Raw genomic sequence first — 23198 nt, 5'->3', positions numbered from 1 at the left:
GTTGGACTAGATGACCTCCGGAGGTCTCTTCCAACCCTGATCTTCTATGATATGGGGTACAGGGCGTGCAATGGAGTACAGGGCATGGGAGGGGGTACAGGGTACAGTAACTCCTCACTTAGTCGTCCCAGTTAATATTGTTTCGTTGCTGATCAATTAGGGAACATGCTCGTTTAAAGTTGTGCAGTGCTCCCTTCTAAGGTCGTTTGGCAGCTGCCTGCTTTGTCCACTGCTTGCAGGAAGAGCAGCCCGTTGCAGCTAGCGGGTGGGGGCTTGGAACCAGGGTGGACCGGCAGCCCCCCTATCAGCTCCCCGCTCCCCTAAGTTCCCTGTGCAGCAGCTACCCAGCAGGCTACCAATTGCCGGCAGTTCAGCTGTCCCTCCCCCCACTGCCGTGTGCTGCTCCTGCCCTCTGCTTTGGAGCTGCTCCCCGAGCCTCCTGCTTGCTGTGTGGGGGGAGGGGATGAAGGGGGGGGGGGTAATGTCAGGGCAAGCTGATCAATTAACAAGGCAGTGTACTTAAAGGGGAAATGCGCATCTCTCTCTCTCACACATACGGTGTGTGTCTCTGTCTCCCCTCCCTCCATTCCTGCTGCCTTGTAAAGTGTGAGAGTTAACCCTTGAGGGCTCAGCCAATTGCTAGTTCATCATTTAGCAGTAAGGCATTCCCTGGGAAATATCCCACCTTCTGACTCCTCCACCTCAACCAAGCTTCACAATCATCATCACTGTGTACCAGTATTAAACTGTTTGTTTGAAACTTATACTGTGTGTGGGTGTATATATATATAATATAGTCTTTTGTCTGGTGAAAAAAATTTCCCTGGAACCTAACCCCCCATTTGCATTAATTCTTACGGGGAAATTGGATTCGCTTAACATCGTTTCGCTTAAAGTCGCATTTTTCGGGAACAGAACTACAATGTTAAGTGAGGAGTTACTGTATGTGCGGTACAGAGTACAGGGCGTGTGATGGGGTACAGGGTATGTACAATACAGGGTACAGGGCGTGCGATGGAGTACAGGGCATGCAATGGGGTACAGGGTATGTGCAGTAAAGGGTACAGGGTGTGCGATGGAGTACAGGGCGTGTGATGGGGTACAGGGTATGTACAATACAGGGTACAGGGCATGGGATGGGGTACAGGGTATGTGCAGTAAAGGGTACAGGGTGTGCGATGGAGTACAGGGCGTGCGATGGGGTACAGGGTATGTACAATACAGGGTACAGGGCATGGGATGGGGTACAGGGTATGTGCAGTAAAGGGTACAGGGTGTGCGATGGAGTACAGGGTGTGCGATGGGGTACAGGGTATGTACAATACAGGGTACAGGGCATGGGATGGGGTACAGGGTATGTGCGGTAAAGGGTACAGGGCGTGCGATGGGGTACAGGGTATGTACAATACAGGGTACAGGGCGTGCGATGGGGCACAGGGTATGTACAATACAGGGTACAGGGCATGGGATGGGGTACAAGATACAGGGCGTGTGATGGGGCACAGGGTATGTACAATACAGGGTACAGGGCATGGGATGGGGTACAGGGTATGTGCTGTAAAGGGTACAGGGTGTGTGATGGGGTACAAGGTATGTACAATACAGGGTACAGGGCCTGCGATGGGGTACAGAGTATGTGCGATACAGAGGACAGGGCATGCAATGGCGGTATATGTTGCTAGGCTACGGTTGGGTGTTCCATGTCCCTAACTGCTCCTCCTCCCATGGCACCGGGATCCCTGCATCCCGCACTCGGCGCTTGACCCTGTCTCCTGTGTTGCCAGGTCCCGGATAGCGGCGGCCATGCCGGTCCTTAAGAACCCCTACAAATTGAAGATGGCCACGGCCAACAGGGCACCGGGCGGCACCGGGGAGCTGATCCTGGCCCAGGAGAGCAGCACCAACCCCTTCGAGGAGGATTTGGAGGAGAACTCGGGGGACTCTGTCCTGGGGGACCAGAACCCCTTCCTGGAGGAGGCAGAGGAGGAGGACGGTGGCTTTGAACGTGACCTCACCAATGGCAGCCTGGACCGGGGCCGGGTGACGCTAGAGAAGCTGGCGGGCCTGTCCCCCTTCCGGCTGGGCAAGGGCAAGAAGGGGGCGGGCAAAGAGAAGGCTCCTGCCGGGGACAAGGGGCCCGACCGGCGCCCCTTCCTGGGCCTCGGGTCCCTGGAGAAACGGAAGGCGCGGCGCTGCTCCGAGGACTTCCGCCTCCTGCAGCGCTTGAACGGGCGGCGCAGGGAGAGCCAGGGCGGGCCGGAGAGCTCCCCAGCCGAGCGCGAGGGTGTCCCCGACGCCGGGAAGCGAATGAACTTCCTCAAGCTGGGCCTGGGGGGCCGGGCGCGCCGGGCCTCGCTGGTGGACAAGCCCAGCCCCCCCGAGGCCCCGGAGCCGGCGCTCGCCGCCCAGGAGGTGGAGACTGTCGCCAAGGCCCAGGAGCCTCTGTCAGGTGAGCCGGCGCTCGGCCGTGGGAACCGGGCCCTGGGCTCGCCCTCCGTGTTGCAGCTGGGGGGCCCTGCCACGAGGGGGGATGTGGGGGAGGGTGTGCCCACATACATCCCGGGGAGGCAGCCTGCCCGACGCGGAGCCACTGATGGGCCGAGTCATGTCGCCGGGGCACCCCCTCCCCTGGATTGTGAGGAGCTGTGGGGGAGCCCTTCCTCTCCCTCTCTTGGGCACCCCCTGCCCCCCCACCTCATGAGCCCCTACAGCTACCCCGTCCCAGGAGCCTCAGCCCACGGGGGAGCCCCCTCCAGCCTTGCTTCTTTCCGTGTTCTTCTCTCCCCCCCCCCCCCCACTGAGTCCTGGCCTTGGGTGACAGGTCGGTCCCGCTTCCTGGCCGGCCCAGGTGCTGAGAGGAGCTGCCGTGGTGAGGGCCAGTCGCAGGGCATCCTGCTCGCAGAGTGGGACCCTGGTGCCGACCGTGACATGCTCCCAGCCGAGATGTGTGTGGGTTCTAGTCCTGGGTCTGGGAGGGGGGTCTAGTGGTTAGAGCAGGGGGGCTGGAAGCTCGGACTCCTGGGTTCTATCCCCAGCTCTGGGAGGGGAACGGGGTCTAGTGGTTAGATCGGGGGAGGGGGGGCTGGGAGCCAGAACTCCTGGGTTCTATCGCCAGAGCGGGGAGGGGAGTGGGGTCTAATGGTTAGAGCAAGGGGCTGGGAGCCAGGGCTCCTGGGTTCTATCCCTGGCTCTTGTGTATTTGCCTCTCTGCCTCAGTTTCCCCATCTGCACAGTGGGCTCTCCGCACAGCTGGGCTCGGTGTAGGTGTCACGGACTCACAGATCGTGCCCACTCTTGGCCCCGTGCGGTCCGGGGGCCAAGAGTGGGCACGATCTGTGAGTCCGTGACAGTAGGGCATCGCTCTGCATGGGGTGAGCCCCGTCCCTGGGAGTGGGGTTCCCGGACAGGGCAGCCCTGCTGTTGCTAATGGTTCTTGGCAAAACCCCTAAAACCACAGAGGTGCTGTGAGTGACACAGGACGCAGCTGCATGGGATGGATCCGGCAATGCCCTGGCTGGTGCCTGACCTGGGGCTCCGCCGGGGGGAGCCAACAATGGGGGGGGGGCCGAATGGGAAGATAACACGGCACCAGGGCCTGGAACAGCCAGTTCTGAGCAGATCCCTTATCATCCCATGGAGCCGCCCTGTCTGGCCCCCGGCCCCAGAGAGGCCCCATTGTCCCACCCCAGGGCACCAAACCCAGTGGATGGAGAGCAAACACCCACCAATTAAGGATCCTTTGAGGTGCAAATACATTCCCCCCCATGTTTCTGTTTTAAAGCCAGCCGGTTCCTGACTGGAGATCCAGTGACCATGAGGCCCGCACCTAGGAGGCGCTGGGACGCGCTGAGGAGGGAGGGGTAGGGACCGATACAGATGCAGCGGGTCAGGTCTCTACCTGCGGGGGTGAGGGGGGGCGGCATTCTGTGGCTCCCCCTCCAAAAACCCTTGGAAAATTCAGTCCGGTGCTATGGCTAATCTGAGCTGGGCGTAGGAACCCTGCCTTTGGTGCCCATGCCGAGGCCCGCTTTGCCCCCGGGCGTCTGCGCCTCTCGGTCTCCCTGGGCCACGTTCCCAGCTGCCCTCTGCAGGGCTGGACGTGGGATGTTTCCGTCCCAATGCCAGCGGAGCTTCCCCGGCACGGTGCCGGGAGGGGGCGCGGAGTGAAGTCCTGTTGTGCCCCTGGAGCGGGCGTCCCGCAGAGCTCAGCGTGTGCCGCTCCATGGGAGGAGCTGTCCCGCTGGGGGCGAGGTTTGGCGGGCGCAGGAGCTGACCCAGTGGGGAGCCGGTGAATCAGACATGTGCCCGGAGCAGGCGGGCTGGGGGGGAAGCAGGAGATGACCCCGGTGTTCTGCTTTGCCAGGGCCACATGGTGCTCAGTGCCCCTTTCCCTGCTCGGAAGGTCCTGCCACAGGGCGAAGGCAGATGGGGGGTGTCACTTGCAGGTCACAGAAGGGAGTCAGAGGTCACCTGAGAGCACCCCGTGCCCCCCCCCATGCCCAGATAAAGACTCTCCGCTGGTCGAGCACCCCTCCCTGGCAGGGGAGGAGAAGGGGGGGCACTGTCTGCTCCCCCCGCAGGCCCAGCACCCCATGTCACCAGCCTGCCCGGGCTGGCCGTGGGTCCCAAGGGCTGGGCAGCGCTCAGGTGTTGGGCCATGTACTGTGCCCCTCACCCCAGCCAGGGGCCATGCTGTGGGCTGTGCCTCCCCCCAACACTGTGCCAGGTGCTGTTCCCCAGGGCCAGGTGGCTGGACACCATGAGGGCACAGTGGCCGGCCCCTGGCTGGCTTGGGGCTGGGCTCGGCTCGGGGCGGCTCATGGCCACGCTTAGGACCGTCCCCTGTCCAGCCCAGCCCAGCCCAGCTAAGCGTCCGGGGAGGCCGGCAGGTGCTGTTCTGCTGCCGGCCTCCCCGGACACTGATCCAACAGCCAGCGGGCTCCGGCAGACGGAGTGTCCCGCCCCACTGGGCAGCGCAGAGGTGGGCACTTCCCAGGCAGCGTGGGGCAGGGACACTCTGTCCCCCCTATGTGCCCCTGCCAGCCGGGCATAGTTGTACCTGCCCCCCTGGGTTGGGGTCGCTGGCTGCTGGCTCTTCAGCTGACCTCGAGGGCAGAAGGCAGCCCTGGCAGGGGCAGGGGGGCGGCAGGGGGCATGTCCGGCTCCCACCCAGAGTCCAGGTTCTCCAGAAGGGCTGGGGCCAACGTAGAGCCAAGCTGGGGTTCTGCCTCCCGACTCCGCTTCCCCCCGAGCAGAGTTTGTGCTGGGGAAATGGCCAGAACCGGAGTGTGTGTGGGGTTAGCGCTCCTGACCCACGGCCCTTCTCTGTCCCCCGCCCAGCTCTGCCGGTGACCCTCACTCCCAACCCTGCCAGCCCCAGCCCTGGGCTCCCCCACCCCCCCACACTCTGCCGGTGCCCCTCACTCCCAACCCGCAGCCCCCTGCCAGCCCAGCCCTGGGCTCCCCTTCCCCCGGGGTCCGTGCTGACCTCTCTGCTCCGCTGCCCGCAGTGCTGGAGATCCTGAACCTGATCCAGCAGCGGGACCTGCTGGCGGCGGACAAGCACATCATTGAGCTGGAGGTGGAGTGCGGGCGGGAGGGCCCCCCGAGCGGCGAGGCCGGGGCCGGCAGCCGTAAGGCCAAGGACGTGGCGCTGCTGTACGAGGCCCTGCTCCAGCAGCTGTGGGCTATGCTGGCCGAGGCCCTGGCGGCCCGAGGCACCTACCCGTCCCTGGAGCTGATGGTGCGGGTGATCGAGCAGGAGGAGGCCGCGGACCGGCGGTGGCTGGAGGCACAGGGGGGCGGCGCGGGGCCCCGGCCCCGGGCCATGCGCCGCAGGTGGGCCGAGGCGGTGAAGCGGGTGGTGGGCGAGCGGCTGGGCCAGTGCGCGGAGGACAGTGGCGGCCCCCTGGCGGGGCACGTGGAGCGCCTGACCCGCTGCCTGGTGGAGGACCTCCGCGCCGTCAGGAGCCACCTGCTGCCGGCGTATCCCCCCGAGTACCAGGCCCTGGACGTCTACGCCCGCAGCTACCATGAGGGGCTGGCCCAGCTGCTGGGCAGCATCGCCCAGAGGAGCCTGTCCATCGCCGAGCTCTACTTCCTCCTGGACTGGCACAGCAACACCTACCCCAGGTGAGGGGGCGGGGCTGGCTTCTGGAGCGGGGGGGGCGGGGAGCAGGGACGGGCTGGTATGTGGGGGGGGGGTGAGGGGCAGGGCCGGTACCTGGCACTGGGGCCCTGTGAGCTGGCACTGGGAAGGGGGCCATGCAGGGAGGGTGCGGGGGGGGGCCCTGCTCTCATGGCTGTCTCTGCCCCCAGGGAGGTGCTGGGGCGGCTGGACATCGCCCCACTGCTCAGCGCCCGCGAGCTAGAGCCCCTGCTGCCCCCCGAGACCCAGCGCCGCTTGGAGGAGGCCTGCGTTGCGGCAGTGAAGGTAACAGCAGGGCCTGGTGCCCACCCCCCACGGCGCCTCCTCCCTCCACTCTGCCTCCCCATGGCAGCCTCAGGCTCCTCCCCTGCCCCCTGCGGTGCCACCCCGCTCCTGCCCCACTCCCTCCCCATGGCACCTCCCCACCCCCTTCTCTTCCCCTTGGTGCCTCTGCGCTGGGCGTGGGTGATTTCCGCCCCCCCAATAGTCCAGGGGGTTGCGGGTGTCAGTCCTTTAATAAGTAGGTGGGGGGAGCTGGTCGGGGGGGGGGAGGAGTTTAAAGTCCTGGCTGGGAGCTGGCCAGCTGGACACCAGGCCATAGGGCGAGAGGTGCTGGGGCAGCCCATGCGCCCCCCCCTTAGAGCTCCCCCCACCGGTGACATCTTCTCTGTTTCCACCTAGACCAAGATCGTGGCAGACATGAGCCGGGAGCTGCGGGAGGAGGAGCAGCGCTGGGCACAGGAGCCTGGACGGGACCACAGCCAGCTGGAGCTGTCCAGCCGGGTGATCTCTGTGCGTCCAGGGCCAAGCCCCTCACCGCTACCCGTCTGCACTGGGCCCCCCACTCCCCCTCCTGCCGTGCTTGGCCCCCGGGCTCCCCGGGACCCTTCCCTGCCATGCCTGGCCCCCGGGCTCCCCACTCCCCCTCCCACCGTGCCTGGCCTTCCCTGCCACACACAACCCCCCCCCCCCCATGCAGTCAGCTGTTCACCCTCCAGGCGCTGGTGGCCTCAGCCTCTCATGCTGGCTGAGCGGGGCCAGGAGTCGCCCGTTGGGCCCAGGGGTGCCAGGGCAGAGGGGCAGCCCCTGGCCCAGCCGAGGGGGGAGATCCATGGGAGCCTCTGAGCCGGCCTGGGGCCTGATCCAGGCTCCTCCCCTCCCCCCCTTCCCTGGCGGCCAGGTCCAGCCTTCCCCTCCCTCACCCCCCCGCCCCATTCCCCAAGCTGCAGCCTGGCTCTCCCAGCTCCCCGTGGACCCTGGGTGTGGAGTGGGCCCATGTGCCTATCCCCCTAGAGCCAGGGCAGGGCTATAGGCTTATCCCCGGGCTCGCCCATCCTGGATCCCAACCCCTGCCAAGACACGGCTGCCCCGGGGGGGACACCTGCCCCCTACTGGCTGCCCCAGAGCTCTTCGCTTGCTGGCCCCTCTGTGGGTGCCCGGCCTTGGGGATGCCGTCAGGGGCTCATGCTGATCAGCTGCGGCTCCCACTGGCAGAGGGCACAGGCGGGCTCTGCCTGTCTCTCCCTGCCCTCTCCGGGCTCTAGGGGCTGCAGGGGAAAGCCCCCCAGTCCATGCGCCCGGCGGCGGGGGGGAGGAGGCTCCCCGCTCCCCCAGCAGCTCAGTGGCCTGCTCCCCTCCCTGCAGGTGCTGAAGGCCCATGTGGACAAAGCCCCCCGGATCACGCCGGAGTTCGGGAAGCAGATAGTGCTATGCTGTTTGACTGCTCTGGCCGAGTTCCTGCAGAGGTACACCGGGGGGGAGGCTACACCCGGGCCCTGTTCTGGGGGGGGCACGTGGGACTCATGGGGGGGACAGCAGGTGGAAGGGCTTCCTGGTGGGGGGGAATCGGGGTGGGTTCCCAGCCGCCACCACCACCCTGGCTCCCAGCCACACACCCCCGCCCAGCGCGGCCAGCCCCCCCTGCCCCCGGGCTGGGAGACCCGTGGGCTGTGCGGAGCGATGGGCCCTGTTAATAATACTGTGTGAATTGCCAGTCGGTCAGAGGGTCCCTAGGTCCTGGCCCCAGCATCAGGCGCTGCAGGGCTCAAACCCAGGAGCTGTCTCTTGGCAAGAGCCCGGGGCGCGGGACCAGGGCGCTCACGCTGAGCACACAGCAAAGCACTGGACTCGGCGAAGAAGCCAGGAGGGCTTCAAGCCACGTGACCCGGTCAAAGCCCCCGGCCCAGCCTGCAGCACTAGCCCTGGGCCGAAGCGCTTCCTGGGGACCCTGGCGGTGACAGGCAGCAGCCGGCCCTGTCTCTGGCGTGCCAATGGCTCTGATGGGCCCAGCGGGTTGCAGGGTCTGATGGGGGCTGCCCAGCTAATGACTGAAGACCCCGCTCCGCATGTTAGCGATAGGCTAGTGCTCAAATCCAGCCGTTTCCCCAGCGTAGGAGGGAGGTGCCCTTCTCCTGCAGGGTAACAGATTCATCCGTGTCCAGGCTCGTTTAGCTCAGCCCCGGCACGCCCTGCTCGGCCGATGGACGGTCGTTACTCCCCTGTCCCTGCGGTGACGTCTCCCATTGAGCAGGCTCGTCCGCCGCGTTCCCCAAACCTCGGGGGAGCTGCCAGGCCGTCTGTCCAGCCCCCTGCCCAGGCTAGCATCGCCCAGGCCTGCAGATTTCCTGCCTTACGGCTGAAGACAAGGAAGGCCAAGCCAGCCCCGTGGGCTACAGCCCTTGGCTCAGGTTTCTCTCCCCTCCCCATGCTGGGCGGGGTTTGGTCTGGGGGAGGAGGGGGCCTAGGAGGTGATAGCTGAGCAGAGGAGGGGGTGCGGGTCCCTCCCCTGGGGTCCATCAGAAAGAGCACTGTGGGACATGTGCCTGGCAGTACAACGATGCCCTTCCTGGGCAGGGAGGGGCGGGGATCCCCCCCCCCCAGGGCTGTCCCTGGTATGGGGGGTGGGGATCCCCCCAGAGCCTCAGGACACCCCTTCAGCACGTGCCATCTCTCCCCTTTTGCAGCTTTCAGAGCAAGGTGGAGCAGTTCCACGAGGGGCCTGGCAAGAGCGGCCCCCCCACCGACAGCTATGTGGGCAGGACCATCGCGCTCGTCAACTGCTGCCCCCCCTTCAGGTGCGGGGCCCCCATACCTTTTGCCTGCCCAGGGCTGGGGGGTGGCAGACCTGGGTGCTGGGGTGAGCCAGCCCATCCCCCTGCCCGGGTCCAGGGGCCTACAGAGCCTGTAGCAGGCACCCTGCGTCCCCTGGTGTGGCTGTGCCTGCCCCCAAGCCCCGCATTGGGTCCCTTGTGGCCAAGTTCCCCTCCCCCCCAGCCTCCTGCTGGGTACCCCCGTGTCATCCCCCCCCCGGCTCCCCACTGGGCTCCCTCCCTAGTCATGCCCCCAAGGACCCCTGCTGGACTCCCCTGAGGTCCCCCTGCTGGCTAGGCTCTCTGCCCCACAGCCATACCCAAGGCCCCCTGGCTGGAGAGCATGGCAAGATCTGGGCCCCTGCCAGGGTGATGGGGGCCTGGGGCCCATGCCTGGAGGGGGCGTTGCTGCAGTGCATTGTGGGCTGGCTTGCTGACAGGTGCCGTTCCCCCAGGGAATACGTGGAGCACCTGGCGCAGTTTGGCCACTCGGAGAGCGATGCCCCCCAGCGCCAGGCCAGCGCCGCCCTGGACAAGGTGACCCAGCTCTGCAACCATGTCCTGGCCCAGCAGCTCTTCGAGGAGCTCCGGGTACGTGGGGGCAGGCCAGGGCACTCGTGGGACACGGCCTGGGTCTGTCTGAGGGGGGAAGGTTGGTCTGTCTGAGGACCCAGTGTTCAGATAGATCAGGGGTTCTCAAACTGGGGGTCGGGACCCCTCAGGGGGGTCATGAGGTTATTACATGGGGGGGTCGCGAACTGTCAGCCTCCACCCCAAACCCCGCTTGCCTCCAGCATTTATAATGGTGTTAAATATATAAACAAGTGTGTTTAATTTATTAGGGGGGTCACACTCAGAGGCTTGCTGGGTGAAAGGTGTCGCCAGTAAAAAAGTTTGAGACCCACTGAGATAGATAATGAGAGAGTCAATATCCTGCCCCTCTATCAATCCGTATACACCCACACCTGGCAGACTGCGTGCGGGGCTGGTCACCCCAGCTCTAACCCAAGAGGTTAGAATTGGGAAAGGCGCAGAGAAGAGGGTGGAACAGCTTTGACGGGAGCAGAGATTAAAAGACGGGGACTGTTCAGCTTGGAAACGAGACGACTAAGGGGGATATGACAGAGGTCTATAAAATTGTGCCTGGTCTGGAGAAAGTGACTAGGGAAGTATTATTTACCCATTCACATCATACAAGAACCGGGAAATTAATAGGCAGCAACAAACAGAAGGAAGTAATTCTTTGCACAACGCAGTGAACCTGTGGAACTCCTTGCCAGGGGATGTTGTGAAGGCCAAAACTATAACTGGGTTAAAAAAGCTCCTGGAGGACCGGTCCATCAATGGTTATTAGCCAAGATGGGCAGGGACCCAGCCCCATGCTCTGGATGTGGGTGTCCCTAGCCTCTGACTGCCAGAAGCTGGAACTGGACGACGGGATGGATCACTCGATAATTGCCCTGCTCTGTTCATTCCCTCTGAAGCATCTGGCACCAGCAACTGTCAGAGCCAGGTGTCATGGAGTCCCCGGGCGATGCTCGGGAACTGCTCCCCACAAAGCCAGTCAGGACTCTGGGGAGCCTCCTCTCTCGGAGCAGACTGTTTTCAGGGCAAGAAGCTTACACGGCTTCACCTTTCTGGGTCTGATCTTGGAGCATTCAGCATCCTCTGCCCCTCCGTGCGCTTCCCACAGCGAGTCCGCCCAGGCGGGGTACTGGGGAAGCCAGAGGGTCCTGCACCCCAACTTCACAGTCAGACGTGGCTTTTAGCCAGCCAGTAAAACAGAGGTTTATTAGATGACAGGAACACGGTCTAAAACAGAGCTTGTAGGTACAGAGAACGGGACCCCTCAGCCGGATCCATTTGGGGGGGGGGGGGCAGCAAGCCAGACAACCCCGTCTGCACTCACTTCCCGTCTCCAGCCAGCTCCAAACTGAAACTCTCCAGCCCCTCCTCTCTGGCCTTTGTCTCTTTCCTCGGCCAGGAGGTCACCTGATCTCTTTGTTCTCTAACACCTTTAGCTATCCCCTTGCAGGGGGGAAGAGCCCCGGCCATTAGTTGCCAGGAGACAGAGTGTCGGCCATTTATGCACACTGGCCTTTATCCCACCACCTAGAGACTTAAGAAATGCATAGGGGAAACTGAGGCACCCAACAGTATTCAGAGGAAACATCAAGAACAGTCCCACTTCGTCACAACAAGATACTGGGCTAGCGGGGCCATTGGTCTGACCCAGCCTGGCCTAGCTGGGGGGCAGGTAGGCCTGTCTGAGCCGGAGGCGGGGCGAGGTCGCAGAGGCCCTGGGGGTGCCCGGCTCTGCCCTGGCGCTGAGGCTGGCCTCTCCTTTCAGCCCTACTTCCCCAAGCTGATGAAGAGGAAGTGGCTGGCCAGCTCGGAGAGCTTCGACGCCATCGTCGCGCTGCTCACGGACTACACCCAGAAGCTGCGGAAGATGCAGCCGGAGCCGTACGAGGTGGGTGCTGCCGAGGGCGTGGGGAGCAGGCACACGGGACGGGGCCGCAGTCTGCCCCTGGGCCGCCGCCTGGGCAGAAGGGAGAGCAGCCCGTGCCGCCCGGACACCCCCAGCGGCTCCTGCTCCCGCCATGGCCCCGCCCCCTATCCCAGCCCCCACAGCCCTGGTGCTGCTCCAGGCCACGCCCCCCTGCCATGGTGTCACGGAGTCCCCGGGCGATGCTTTGGAACTGCTCCCCACAAAGCCAGTCAGGACTTTGGGGAGCCTCCTTTTCCTTGGAGTAGACTGTCTTCAGGGCAAGAAGCTCACACGGCTTCATCTCCTGGGTCTCTCCTGGGAGCATTCAGCATATGCCCCTCCGTGCGCTTCCCACAGCGAGTCCGCCCAGGCGGGGTCCTGGGGAAGCCAGAGGGTCCTGCATGCACCCCCACTTTGCAGTCAGACGTGACTCTCAGCCAGCCAGTAAAACAGAGGTTTATTAGATGACAGGAACACGGTCTAAAACAGAGCTTGTAGGTACAGAGAACAGGACCCCTCCGCCGGGTCCATTCTGGGGCCCAGCGAGCCAGACAACCCCGTCTGCCCTCACTTCCCGTCCCCAGCCAGCTCCAAACTGAAACTCTCCAGCCCTTCCTCTCTGGCCTTTGTCTCTTTCCCGGGCCAGGAGGTCACCTGATCTCTTTGTTCACCTTTAGCTATCCCCTTGCAGAGGGAAGAGCCCCGGCCATTAGTTGCCAGGAGACAGAGTGTCGGTCATTATGCACACTGGCCTTTATCCCACCACCTAGAGACTTAAGAACTGCATAGGGGAAACTGAGGCACCTCTACAGTATTCAGAGGAAACATTAAGAACAGTCCCACTTCGTCACATCTCTCCCCCCTTCGAGACTGAACTGAGCGAGGTCACTTTTGCCAGTGACCTTGGGAAGTTCGAACCCACCAACGTTCCCATGGATGTCCCATCATCTCCCATTCCTTGGTGGGAGTTACACCAGGCCCTTCCAGTTTCAGGCCCTCCCGTGGGTCTGTTGTGCTTGATGGCGCTTGCAGGCTGCATGTGGGAAGGTTTATGCGGCCCGTGCCCTTTTGCCACCCCAATACCCCTGGGGTTTAAACTGAGATTGGGTCTTTTCCCAGCGCTCCACTTTGGAGGGCTGCAATTCGGGCTCTCTTGGTTAAGAGCCGCCATCTGGACCTTGGCCACCCTCTGAACAGGTGTCTCTGTCCCCAGCAGCTCGGCAACAACCCCTTGCATTTGACGCCGCCATGTCGGAGGAGAGTGGTCAGTATACACAGTAAAGCGCCGCCCAAATAGATACAGCTGCGGCTTTCTAAGGGCCTGCACCATGGCTGGGCATTTCTTCTCCGAGGCCGCATAGTTCTGCTCCCAGGGCAGCAGTTTCTTGCTCAGGTACCCGATGGGGTGTCTCCCCCCCTCAGCATCGGCTTGCATCAGCCCCGTGCCCAGCCCTGCATCTGAGGCGTCGGTGAACACTGCAAAAGGCTTGGCAAAGTCTGGGTTTACCAGATTTACCGGGCCCTGGATTAGAGCCTCCTTAAGTATACAGAGAGCCCGCTGGCACTGCTCGGTCCAGACCACCTTGTCTGGCTTATCCTTCTCACATAGCTCAGGGATGGGGGCAGCTAGTGGGTAAGGTGGGGTAGCACCCCACCATCCTGATAAAGGCCTGGACTTGTTTCTTGGTCTGGGGAATGGGCCAATCTTTGATCATCTTCCCCTTGCACTTTTCGGCTTTTACCGTCAGTCCTGCCTCCTTGAGGCAGCCCAGCCCCCTCTTCACCTGGGACACATGTTCCTCCCAGGTCTGGCTAAAGACACACATGTCATCGACGTACGCCAGGGCCACGTTCTCCATCCCCCTCAGCTTGTCTAGAATCTCCCCAGGCCTAGGCATGGGGTGGGCATCGGACACGGTGATGGCTTTAAGCTTCCGATAGTCCCCACAAAACCAGATCATCCCGTCTTCCTTGGGGACCAGCCCCACGGGTGAGGCCCACGGGCTGTTGAACGGCTGGATCACATCTAAAGCCAGCATGTCCTTGACCTCTCTCTCCAGGTTCTGGGCTGCTTTCCCAGTGACTCTGAATGGGGAACACCTGATGGGGAGATTGGCTCCCACCTCAGGGAAGAGATCCACCAGGGGGTCTTCCCCCTTCTCCTCCCAGTCTTCCCCTTCCAGGTCCAGGGGTCCCCTCACTCTCCTCCCATATGGCAGCTCGAAAGGGAAGAACCCTGTGGATTCCTGGGGCACCACCAGCTGCCTCCCGATTCCCCACAGTTCTACTTCCCCTTGGGGAGCCCATTCCTGGTACAGGAATCCCTTCGCCCACAGGACTCTGTCCCTGCAGCCTTCCCCAAGGGGGTTTGCAGTGCGGTGGCCAGTAAGTTCCCTTAGCTCCTCCAAGGAAGGATCCTTATGCAGCTTGGTCTGGAATTCAGTGGCTGGGAAAGGGAGTGGGACCTGTTCCCTCTTGCTGGCTGGGCCTGGGGTCACAGCCCCCCTGAGCCCTGTCCTTGGTAGCTCCCTCCCTGTTGTGTAATCACTTCCCAGCAGCACGTCTGGACCAGGCAAACCTGGTTGGCAGCAGACCTGCCCTTCCTGTGTCCCCCCACTCAGCTGGGGTCTCAGCTCCCACCGTGCTCAGCGCTGCCCTGACTGTCCCAGTGGGGCAGGCAGCGAGCTCTCTGCTCTGGTCACAGCATCAGAGCCAGCATGAGCCCCCTCTCCGGTGTGCAGGGGGGTGGGGAGTAATTCTCCGACACACTCAGCCCCAGGGGTCTGGTTACAGACAGGCAGGTATTCTGAGCCCAGCAGCTCCTCCCTCCTGCCAGCCAGGTCATTTGCATTTTCACTGACCATTTCCATCTTAGCCAATTGGTTCCCTGGATTCAAATTCAAATCTTCCGCCATTACAGGAGCAGGGCCTGGATCCTGTCCCACAAAGACACAGTCACCCCCCAACAGGACCTCACAGCCGATATCCTGGAGAACCCCAACTACCAGCCAGCCCGATCCCTCCTGGGTCTGCACAGGAATCTGGGCCATAGGCAGGGCGAGGGGCTTCATCCCGGGGACCCTCACCCAGGTGTCACAGCCCCTCAGCATCTGCGGCTGCACCACCCGGGGCCTGACAACAGTTCTCTCTGTTCCAGGGTCTCGCCACCCCAGGCATGTCCCCCCATTGACCACCACCCTCCGCTCCCACTGGGGGTCCGAGGGGCTTGAGCCCAGGAGACTCCACGCAGACGTATAGGCCGGGGCCAGGAGTGGGAGCCTGTCCACCACCCCACCCATCTGGCTGACAGTGTCTATGGCCTTGGGACCCAGCATGGGAGCTAGATACCGGGGCTCTTCCGCAGGGTCCCCCTGGTTCAAATCACCCGCCTGCTCGACGGCTGTGTGGTGGGCATCCACATCCCCCCCTCCTTAACCAGGGGCAGCAATTTAGTGTCGAGGTTCCCTGAGGTACTGGCAGCCCGGGGTCTATCCCCACTCACCCCTGGGGAGCCCCCATGCCTCTCCGCTCCACCATCACCAGTCCATGCTGCTGTTTCTTCTCCTGCAGCTTTTTCTTGGGCTCTTGCTCTCTCTCACGGTCCTCTTGCTCTCTCGGACTCAGCTCCAAACCCATCCATCTCCGATCCCGTGATGGGGAACCTGATCGTGAAGACCCCCGTCTGGTTGGGGACCAGACTCTGGGGAATGCCTGGCTACCGCTCCAGCTGCTCCCAGATTCTCTTGTAGCCCCACCTGGGTCAGGAATCTGCTCCTTAGAGCGGTCCTCGTCCTCCAGCTGCACGATTAACTGGGCCTTGGTGAACTTCCCAATGCGTAACCCTCTCTTTCTGCACAGGATCACAATGTCCTTCTTGAGGAGATGGTGATAGGCCATCACTCCGCTGTTCCCAAGTTGCTTTGGACTCACAGGCCTGTGCTCTTAGCTCCCCCACGGTTTCCAGGAAGACCCCCCAGTGTGCCAGCCCTTCTCGAGGTCACCACCTCTTTGCCAGGGTCGAGCTGCAGACTCCGCCCCTGGGACCGCTCGCTGCAATCCCCAGGGGAACCCTGTTACTGCAAAAGTCCTTCTCTCTCCCAGGGTCAAGCTGCAGGCTCCTCCGCCCTTGAGACTGCTCGCTGCAGTCCTCAGGGGGACCCCGTTACTCCAACAGTCCTTCTCGCTGGTCACGCACTCCCAGGGGTTAATTGCCGCCTGAAACCGTCCCTCTCTGAGCCTTCAGCACGTCTGGTCCTCATTATCCGCCCTTCATTTTACTGCTCCCCAGTCACTTACTGCAAGAAGCGCCATTCATGGGGTGCAGTACATCCCACTGCTGCCACCAGTTGTCATGGAGTCCCCCGGCGATGCTCTGGAACTGCTCCCCACAAAGCCAGTCAGGACTTTGGGGAGCCTCCTCTCCTTGGAGCAGACTGTTTTCAGGGCAAGAAGCTCACACGGCTTCTCCTTCCTGGGTCTGACCTTGTAGCATTCAGCATATGCCCCTCTGTGCGCTTCCCACAGCGAGTCCGCCCAGGTGGGATCCTGGGGAAGCCAGAGGGTCCTGCACTCACCCCCCACTTCGCAGTCAGACGTGACTCTTAGCCAGCCAGTAAAACAGAGGTTTATTAGATGACAGGAACACGGTCTAAAACAGAGCTTGTAGGTACAGCGAACGGGGCCCCTCAGCCGGGTCCATTCTGGGGCCCAGCGAGCCAGACAACCCCGTCTGCCCTCACTTCCCCTCCCCAGCCAGCTCCAAACTGAAACTCTCCAGCCCCTCCTCTCTGGCCTTTGTCTCTTTCCCGGGCCAGGAGGTCACCTCAGTGGTGAAAGTAACTTACAGGACTTACCGGTACTGCCGGAGTCCTGAGGGGGGCGTGGCCTCAACTGGAAGAGGCGGGGCCTCTCAAGCTTTAAAGGCCCTGGGGCACCAGCTGTGGCTGGGAGCCCCAGGGCCTTTAAATCACCCCGGGTCTCCCAGCTGCAGAGGTGGCTGGGAGCCCCCGGGGCTCAGGGGCAAATTAAAGGGCTCGGGGCTCCCTGCAGTGGCGGGAGCTGCGGGCGGGATTTAAAGGGCTCGGAGCGCCCCGCCCGGTGCGATCCGGCACGGTATACTGGCTCTTGCTGGTACCCCGGACCGGACCGGACAGGCTTACTTTCACCTCTGGGTCACCTGATCTCTTTGTTCACCTTCAGCTATCCCCTTGCAGGGGGGAAGGACCCCGGCCATTTGTTGCCAGGAGACAGAGTGTCGGCCATTATGCACACTGGCCTTTATCCCACCACCTAGAGACTTAAGAACTGCATAGGGGAAACTGAGGCACACCTACAGTATTCAGAGGAAACATTAAGAATAGTCCCACTTTGTCACACATGGTCCTGGCCCCTCCTTCCAGGACCTCCCAGTTGCTGAGCTGGACGCTCTGGGACCTGCACCAGTGGGACAACATCCAGGGGAGGCTTCTCCCGGAGATTCTGCAGCTGAAGCCCCTGGGGATGGAGAATAGCCACAGCGCAGTGCACTCCGGCCACGCCCCCGATCCGCCCCCTGTGGGCCCTGGGGGCGGGGAATAGCCGCAGCGCTGTGCACTCCGGCCACGCCCCCGATCCGCCCCCTGTGGGCCCTGGGGGCGGGGAATAGCCACAGCGCAGTGCACTCCGGCCACGCCCCCGATCCGCCCCCTGTGGGCCCTGGGGGCGGGGAATAGCCGCAGCGCAGTGCACTCCGGCCACGCCCCCGATCCGCCCCCTGTGGGCCCTGGGGGCGGGGAATAGCCGCAGCGCAGTGCACTCCGGCCATGCCCCCGATCCGCCCCCTGTGGGCCCTGGGGGCGGGGAATAGCCAGTGCAGCGCAGTGCGCAGCAGCATTCCTGGGGGCTCCCCCCTGCCCTGGCGGCCCAGCTGGGGGGAGCAGAGCCCCCCCGCGGAGTCCACCCCTCCCCTGCAGGTTGCCCAGCTGAGCCTGCTCTGTGTCCCGCAGGTGCTGGTGAACGAGGTGCACCGGTGGGTGCTGGTCGAGTACGTCCGGCCCCTGCTGCAGGTCCGGCTCGTCTGCAGCTCGAACAAGATGAGAGGCAAGGTGGCGGCCCGGCTGGAGGACGAAGGCCGCCAGCTGCAGGAGCTCTTCGGCCAGCTGGTGAGCCGGGGGGAGGCTGGGAGGGTGTGGGGGGCCCGCTGCACAGTGGGGCAGGGCGGGCTGCCCTGTGAGGACCCCCCCCCCCGGGGCTGAATCTCCAGTATTGCTCAGCTGGGGCAGTGGATTGGGAGAGGGGAGGGGGTCTGAGCTGCAGGCTGCCCAGAGGGGGGTTCCTGGTGGGGGGCAGAGCCTGGCAGTGCCAGCTGGCCCGGCTTGGGGTAAAACAGGGAGGGTGGAGCCGGGATGCCCAGCACGTCCTGTTGCCATGTGTCAGGGCTGTGCCGGGATCGGGGCACCGGGCGCTGCGCAGACACGGAGCCCTGCCCACTGGAGTTCCCTGTGTGAACAGACGCGGGGTGGAAGAGGAAACTGAGGCACGGTGCAGGGCAGTGATGGGGCTCGGTTCCCCCAGCGGGGCGGTGACGGATGCCGCCCTGGGTGTTGTGCAGCCGCTTGGCTGAGCCCCATTGCTGGGGTTCTCCTGGGGGACCGGGGGGGGGGGGGGCTGAGCTCCAGCTGGCTTGTCCCCTCAGTCTCGCTGCTGGCGCCAGCCCCTGAGTGGCATGGTTGGGGGGGGGGTGGGGGGGTCTCCTTAGCCGCTGCCCTGTCCTGACTGCCCCCTGCCCACAGAACTCGACTTCGTCCTGGCTGAATGAAGTGGTGCCTCACCTGGCCGAGATCCTGCGGCTAGAGGACACGCCCTCCATCCAGATGGAGGTGGGGGTGCTGGTGCGGGACTTCCCTGACGTCCGGTGAGTGGGGGGCACCATGGGACCTGTGCACAGCCCCCAACCTATACCTCCCCCGGCAGGGTCCCCCAAATCCTCTCTCCAGGGGACCCCCCCCCAGTGTCGCTCCATCATCGGCCCACGGGGGGCTGGTGGGGGGAAACGGGTCCATCCCTTGAAGCGTCGGTGAGGGGGCCAGCACCTTGGCGCCCCCGCTGGACTCCTGCTGCCAGGACATTGGGGGCCATGCTGCTGTCTGGCCCCCCCACCTCAGCAGGGTTGCGGTGGGTGGTCGGATGGGAGATCTGCGCTCTCGAGGCTGTTAAAGGTCTCGGCTGAACTGCAGCTCAGCTAATGAATCCCCCTCCATTCCTGCCCTCCCCCTGGGGCGGGTTAAACAGCTGCCGGGGCTGCAGCGCTGGGGGGATCCTTCTGGGGTTACAGCTGCGCTGCCCTCTCCGCTCCCCCTCTCGCTCCTTGTGCCCCGGCTGAGTGTCACAGAGCCAGGCGAGCTGGGGGCCAGGCGGAGCCCTGAGCTCCATGGCTGCCGTGAGCTTGTCATGGGAGGGACCCGGGCTGGCTTGAGCTGTGGCAGCCGTGTGGCCCCAGGCAAGGCCCAGGGGGAGTCAGATGAGTACTGCCACTGGAGAGGGACTCTGGGGGTGCTGGGGAGGGGCCACCCATCACTTGAATGCACTTTGCCCTGGGGCAGTACTGGTGGCTCCCAGCTCCCCAGGGTGCTCATGAACCCCGAGCCCCCCCGCTGGGACCTCTCCTGTAGGGGGCGCTGGGCCATGCTCTGCCGGACAGCAGGTGGGTTCAGAGCAGCATGCGACTCCTGTATCTGGTGCTCTTAGGGACGGTGAGCTCCCATAATGCACCTAGCCAGGGGTGCGATGCAGGTCCACGGTTCTTCCCCCTCCCGCGCTGGGGGTTGGCTCCTGGCCCTGAAATCAGGCAGATCTTGGGAAGGCCGGGCCCAGCGTGTGACCGCACGCCTCCTGTGGCAGAGAGTTCCACAGGTCACCCCAGCTGAGCCAGAAGATTGACAGGGACAGATGGCTCCAGGGCGGACACAGGCGTGAACTCGCCGTTGTGACCAGCTGGGAAAAGGGCAAATGGTTTTGCCTGCACAGCCGGGACCTCTGCTTGAGACAGGGGCAAATGTTCCACATGCCCCCCAGGGAGATGCCCTCTGGGGCGACCCCCCCCCCCCCAGCTGCTTCCCACGCGCCAGCGGAGCTGACTGCCGGCAGCCCCCTGCAGGGATCTCCGGCTGCTTGGCCCCATAGGGGTCGGATTCTGGCCCTGGCGGCTGTTGTGTTTGACCCTGACGCACACGCCCTCTCCAGCAGGGGGCAGCAGTGACGCACACTGGCAGCACGGTGGGTGCAGGTGGTGCTGACGTGCCAATGCCCTGCTCAGCCAGCCCTCCCCCTGGCACCAGGCTCAGGCAGGCCAAGCCTTTGGCAATCTGCTTCCCAGGGGCCCCAGCTGGCCTCCCTGCCGTGCTCCAGGGACTCTGCCTGCTGCCCTGGGTCGCTGCTCCCACCATGTAGGGAAGGCTAGGGGATGCCCCCATGTGGCACACGCTGGTGCCAAGGAGCAGAGCACCGGTGAATTGGCCTTGGTGTGCTCCGAGGACTGAGAGGAGCAGGCCTGATGGGGTGGGGACAAGTCCCTGTCTGGAACAGAGGAGCAGCATGGACCTGCACAGGCCCCAGCGTGCCGGGTGCCGCATGGGTGCGAAACCAGGGACCGTCCCAGCCGCAGAGCGCTCGCCGGCCGGGAGCCAGGCCTTGATCCGGAGCAGCGGCACCCGCAGCACGTCCTTGCCAGCTCACCGGCTGATCCCAGCCGCTGCCAGAACGCGGCCCGCGGCGCTGCGGCCAGAATTAGGAGGCTGATCTGGGCGTGGGACACCTCCCCGTGCACCACGCTCCCAGCAGCGCTTTCCTGGAACCCGGAGTCACAACCCGCTTCCCAGGACCAGGGGAGATAAAAATGCCCTCGTCCGCGGCACTGCCCGGCGCTGGGCTCTGCCACGGCCGCCTGCGTCACTCTTGGGGTGAAGGGGGGTTATCGTGCTCCTGGCGCGGCTCCTCTTTCCATCTTCCGCTGATTGCATCCGGGCGCAGGGCTGGGAGGCGACGGATCGCCTGCGAAGCGTGGCTGCGAGCCGTTTCCTGCAGCCGGCCAGGGCGGGGCGGCGAGCAGGGGTGGCTGAAGACGGGGCTGGAGGAGAAAAACAAGCGGCTGGGCTCAGACAGGAAGGGGCCCGGGAGTGACTTCCCCTGGCTGCCATCGTGGGGCAGTTCGCGGTTGTGGAGACCCATGGAAAGGGGCCAGGGGTGGAGGGCTGCTCCGGAAGAGACCTTCAGTGGGGGGAGGTCAGACATGTATAACCCCCCACCCCCATGCAACCCACCCTGCCCTCCACCCCATCCCCTCCCAGCACCACACAACCCCTCCCACCCCCACCCCCTGGCCTGGCATTGCCAGGGGCTGGACTGCGCTGCCCTGAGAATGGATCTGGGACACCTGCCTCTGGAGAGATCCCCCTAAGCCAGCCCCCTGCCAGCCGGTTGCATCTTCCCAGCAGTGGGATTCACAGGTCGCAGCCCCCGGGCTCAGCGCCGTCGCAGAAGCCCCCAAGGAAGGAAGTGTTGAGCTGGCGGCTGCGGCGGGCTCTGGGACAGCCGCTGGCTCACGGCAGGGCCCCGGAGCAGTTGTGGGAGCCAGAGCTGACACCAGCGGGGCCGTCCCCCAGAACCAGCTCCAGGCTGGGCACGAGCAGGCGCACCAAGCTGCCTCTCCCCCCCCCCCCCCCACCCCGCCTGCAGGAGCTGCCCGGGAGCAACGTGTGCCTGGAGGGGGGGCCGGGACCTTGCTGATTACACGGGCGCTCCGCCAACATCCTGAAAATACCGGCAGGAGCTTTAAATAAACTCCTGCCCTGCAGTGCGGCCAGCCGCCCTCGCACAGCGTGTGTGTGTGCAGGGAGGGTCCTGGGGGCACTGGGCTGACACCGCCAGGTGGCGCTGATGGGGGGGGACTCCCAGTGGGCACCAGGCTGACACTGCCAGGGGGTGCTGATGGGGAGGGGACCCGGTGGGCACCAGGCTACACCGCCAGGGGGTGCTGATGGGGCGACCTGGCGGGCACCAGGCTGATACTGCTAGGGAGAAGCAACAGAGGGTCCTGTGGCACCTTTAAGACTAACAGAAGTATTGGGAGCATAAGCTTTCATGGGTAAGAACCTCACTTCTTCAGATGCAAGATACTGCTAGGGAGGTGACTCCATTTATTTCTGGTGAATGCCTCCCCCCCCCCCCTTGCTCTGCGGCTCCCCTCAGTCAGTGCCTCTGCCCAGGTGCAGCCAGGTTGCCAAGGGAGGGGTGCTCCCCTCACTGCCCCATGGCAGAAGGCAGCTGCATCCCCAGCCCCACTCACGTTGGGTCCTTCCCTGAACCCTTGGCTGGGCTATGGGGGGACTGCGCCCCCTTGTGGCCTGTCTGAGGAGTTGCCCCCTCTGGGCTGGATCAAGAGCTTGTTCCCAGGTTTCCCCAGGGAGCTGGCCTGGCGTCTCCCGTCTCCGGCTCTCTGGGCGGTGCCCTGGCTGCAGGCTCTGCCCCGTAGCCGTGTGCCCACTGGCGTGGGTGGACATGGCAATGGCCCCAGTGGCGTGGCTCTGCCCGGTGCTGTGGGGGGCTGTTCTGAGCACCCTCTCCTTGTCTCGGCAGGAAGAAGCATGTGGCGGCCCTGCTGGACGTGCGGGGCCTGCGGGGCCAGACGCAGCGCCAGGAGATCTTGGCTGTGGTGGAAGACCTGGAGCTGAGCAAGGGCGAGGTTCCACGGTGCCAGGAGCGGGCCTTCTTCTCGAAGATCCCCGCCACCCGTGAGGTGCGCTGCTTCAGCGGGGCCCTGCCACGCCTGCCGCCCGCGCACCTCGCCTGCCTGGGCTGGCTGCGCTGGGGGTGCCTGGGCCCCGCGCCTGACACATGCCAGCCCCAGCCCAGTGAGCATGAGGAGGACATCCAGGTGTGAGCCGAGCCTCTCCAGGACCCAGCCCCTGAGCCGCGCCAGGCCAGGCGCCTTGCGCCAGTGGGCAGCTCCCTGTATCCTGCTGGCCCCAGGCCACGTCACCCAGCCTGCACCCAAAGACCCGGTCCCGACAGCCGGGTGGGTGAGGCCTGGACACAGGCATCCAGCCCCGCTGCCTGTGAGCCCCCCTCAGGCCCCAGCGCTTCGGTCCTGAACTCACACTGGTGCCTAGCGCTGCCCCCGAGCAGGGGGTTTCGGATGTTCATTTATGGCAGCCCTCCCCAGAGATGCACTTGGGCCCTTCACGTGGGGCTGCAGCTGCTGGGGCAAGGCCAGGCCTGTGGGTGGGACATGCTGGGGGGGTGCTTGACCCTTTGTGCCCGCTGGCCATGCCACCTCCCCCTGGGGCTGGCAGCCCTTCTGCCCTGCTCCCCTCTGGCTGCCCCACCTCCCAGTGCCCACCCGTGGGGTAACGCCATACCCCCCAGGGCCCCTCCTGGCTGTGACTTGCCAGCCCCCCAGAGGATCCAGCCACCACTGACCCCCTGAGCGCTGGGC

At 64.2% G+C, this 23198-nt stretch overlaps 2 protein-coding genes across 2 annotated transcripts in view; both read left to right on the top strand.

Annotated features, from left to right (window-relative positions):
- The window catches only part of LOC135893305 (zinc finger protein 883-like), a 222162-nt gene that overhangs the window by 92410 nt on the left and 106554 nt on the right, over window positions 1-23198 (top strand). The gene's annotated exons all lie outside the window — the stretch shown is intronic.
- EXOC3L2 (exocyst complex component 3 like 2) lies at window positions 1804-22643 on the top strand. The gene is made up of 11 exons (XM_065420681.1): window positions 1804-2449; window positions 5511-6132; window positions 6319-6433; window positions 6830-6940; window positions 7793-7893; window positions 9112-9222; window positions 9693-9828; window positions 11588-11710; window positions 17713-17868; window positions 18499-18620; window positions 22340-22643. The coding sequence occupies exons 1-11, from the start codon at window positions 1804-1806 to the stop codon at window positions 22641-22643; spliced, it is 2547 nt and encodes an 848-aa protein (XP_065276753.1).

This window comes from Emys orbicularis, chromosome 21 (assembly GCF_028017835.1).
Source record: "Emys orbicularis isolate rEmyOrb1 chromosome 21, rEmyOrb1.hap1, whole genome shotgun sequence".
NCBI classification, from domain to species: Eukaryota; Metazoa; Chordata; order Testudines; family Emydidae; genus Emys; species Emys orbicularis.
Note: the sequence above shows the minus strand (reverse complement) of the source record. Positions and strands in the feature narration are given on the sequence as shown.

What these genes read in the sequence shown, in the direction of transcription:
- EXOC3L2 (XM_065420681.1), top strand. Translation starts at nt 1,804, where the DNA reads ATGCCGGTCCTTAAGAACCCCTACAAATTGAAGATGGCCACGGCCAAC. An exon ending in CACAGCAACACCTACCCCAG is followed by an intron (nt 6,133 to 6,318) that starts GTGAGGGGGCGG and finishes CTCTGCCCCCAG; the next exon opens with GGAGGTGCTGGGGCGGCTGG. An exon ending in CGGGACTTCCCTGACGTCCG is followed by an intron (nt 18,621 to 22,339) that starts GTGAGTGGGGGG and finishes TTGTCTCGGCAG; the next exon opens with GAAGAAGCATGTGGCGGCCC.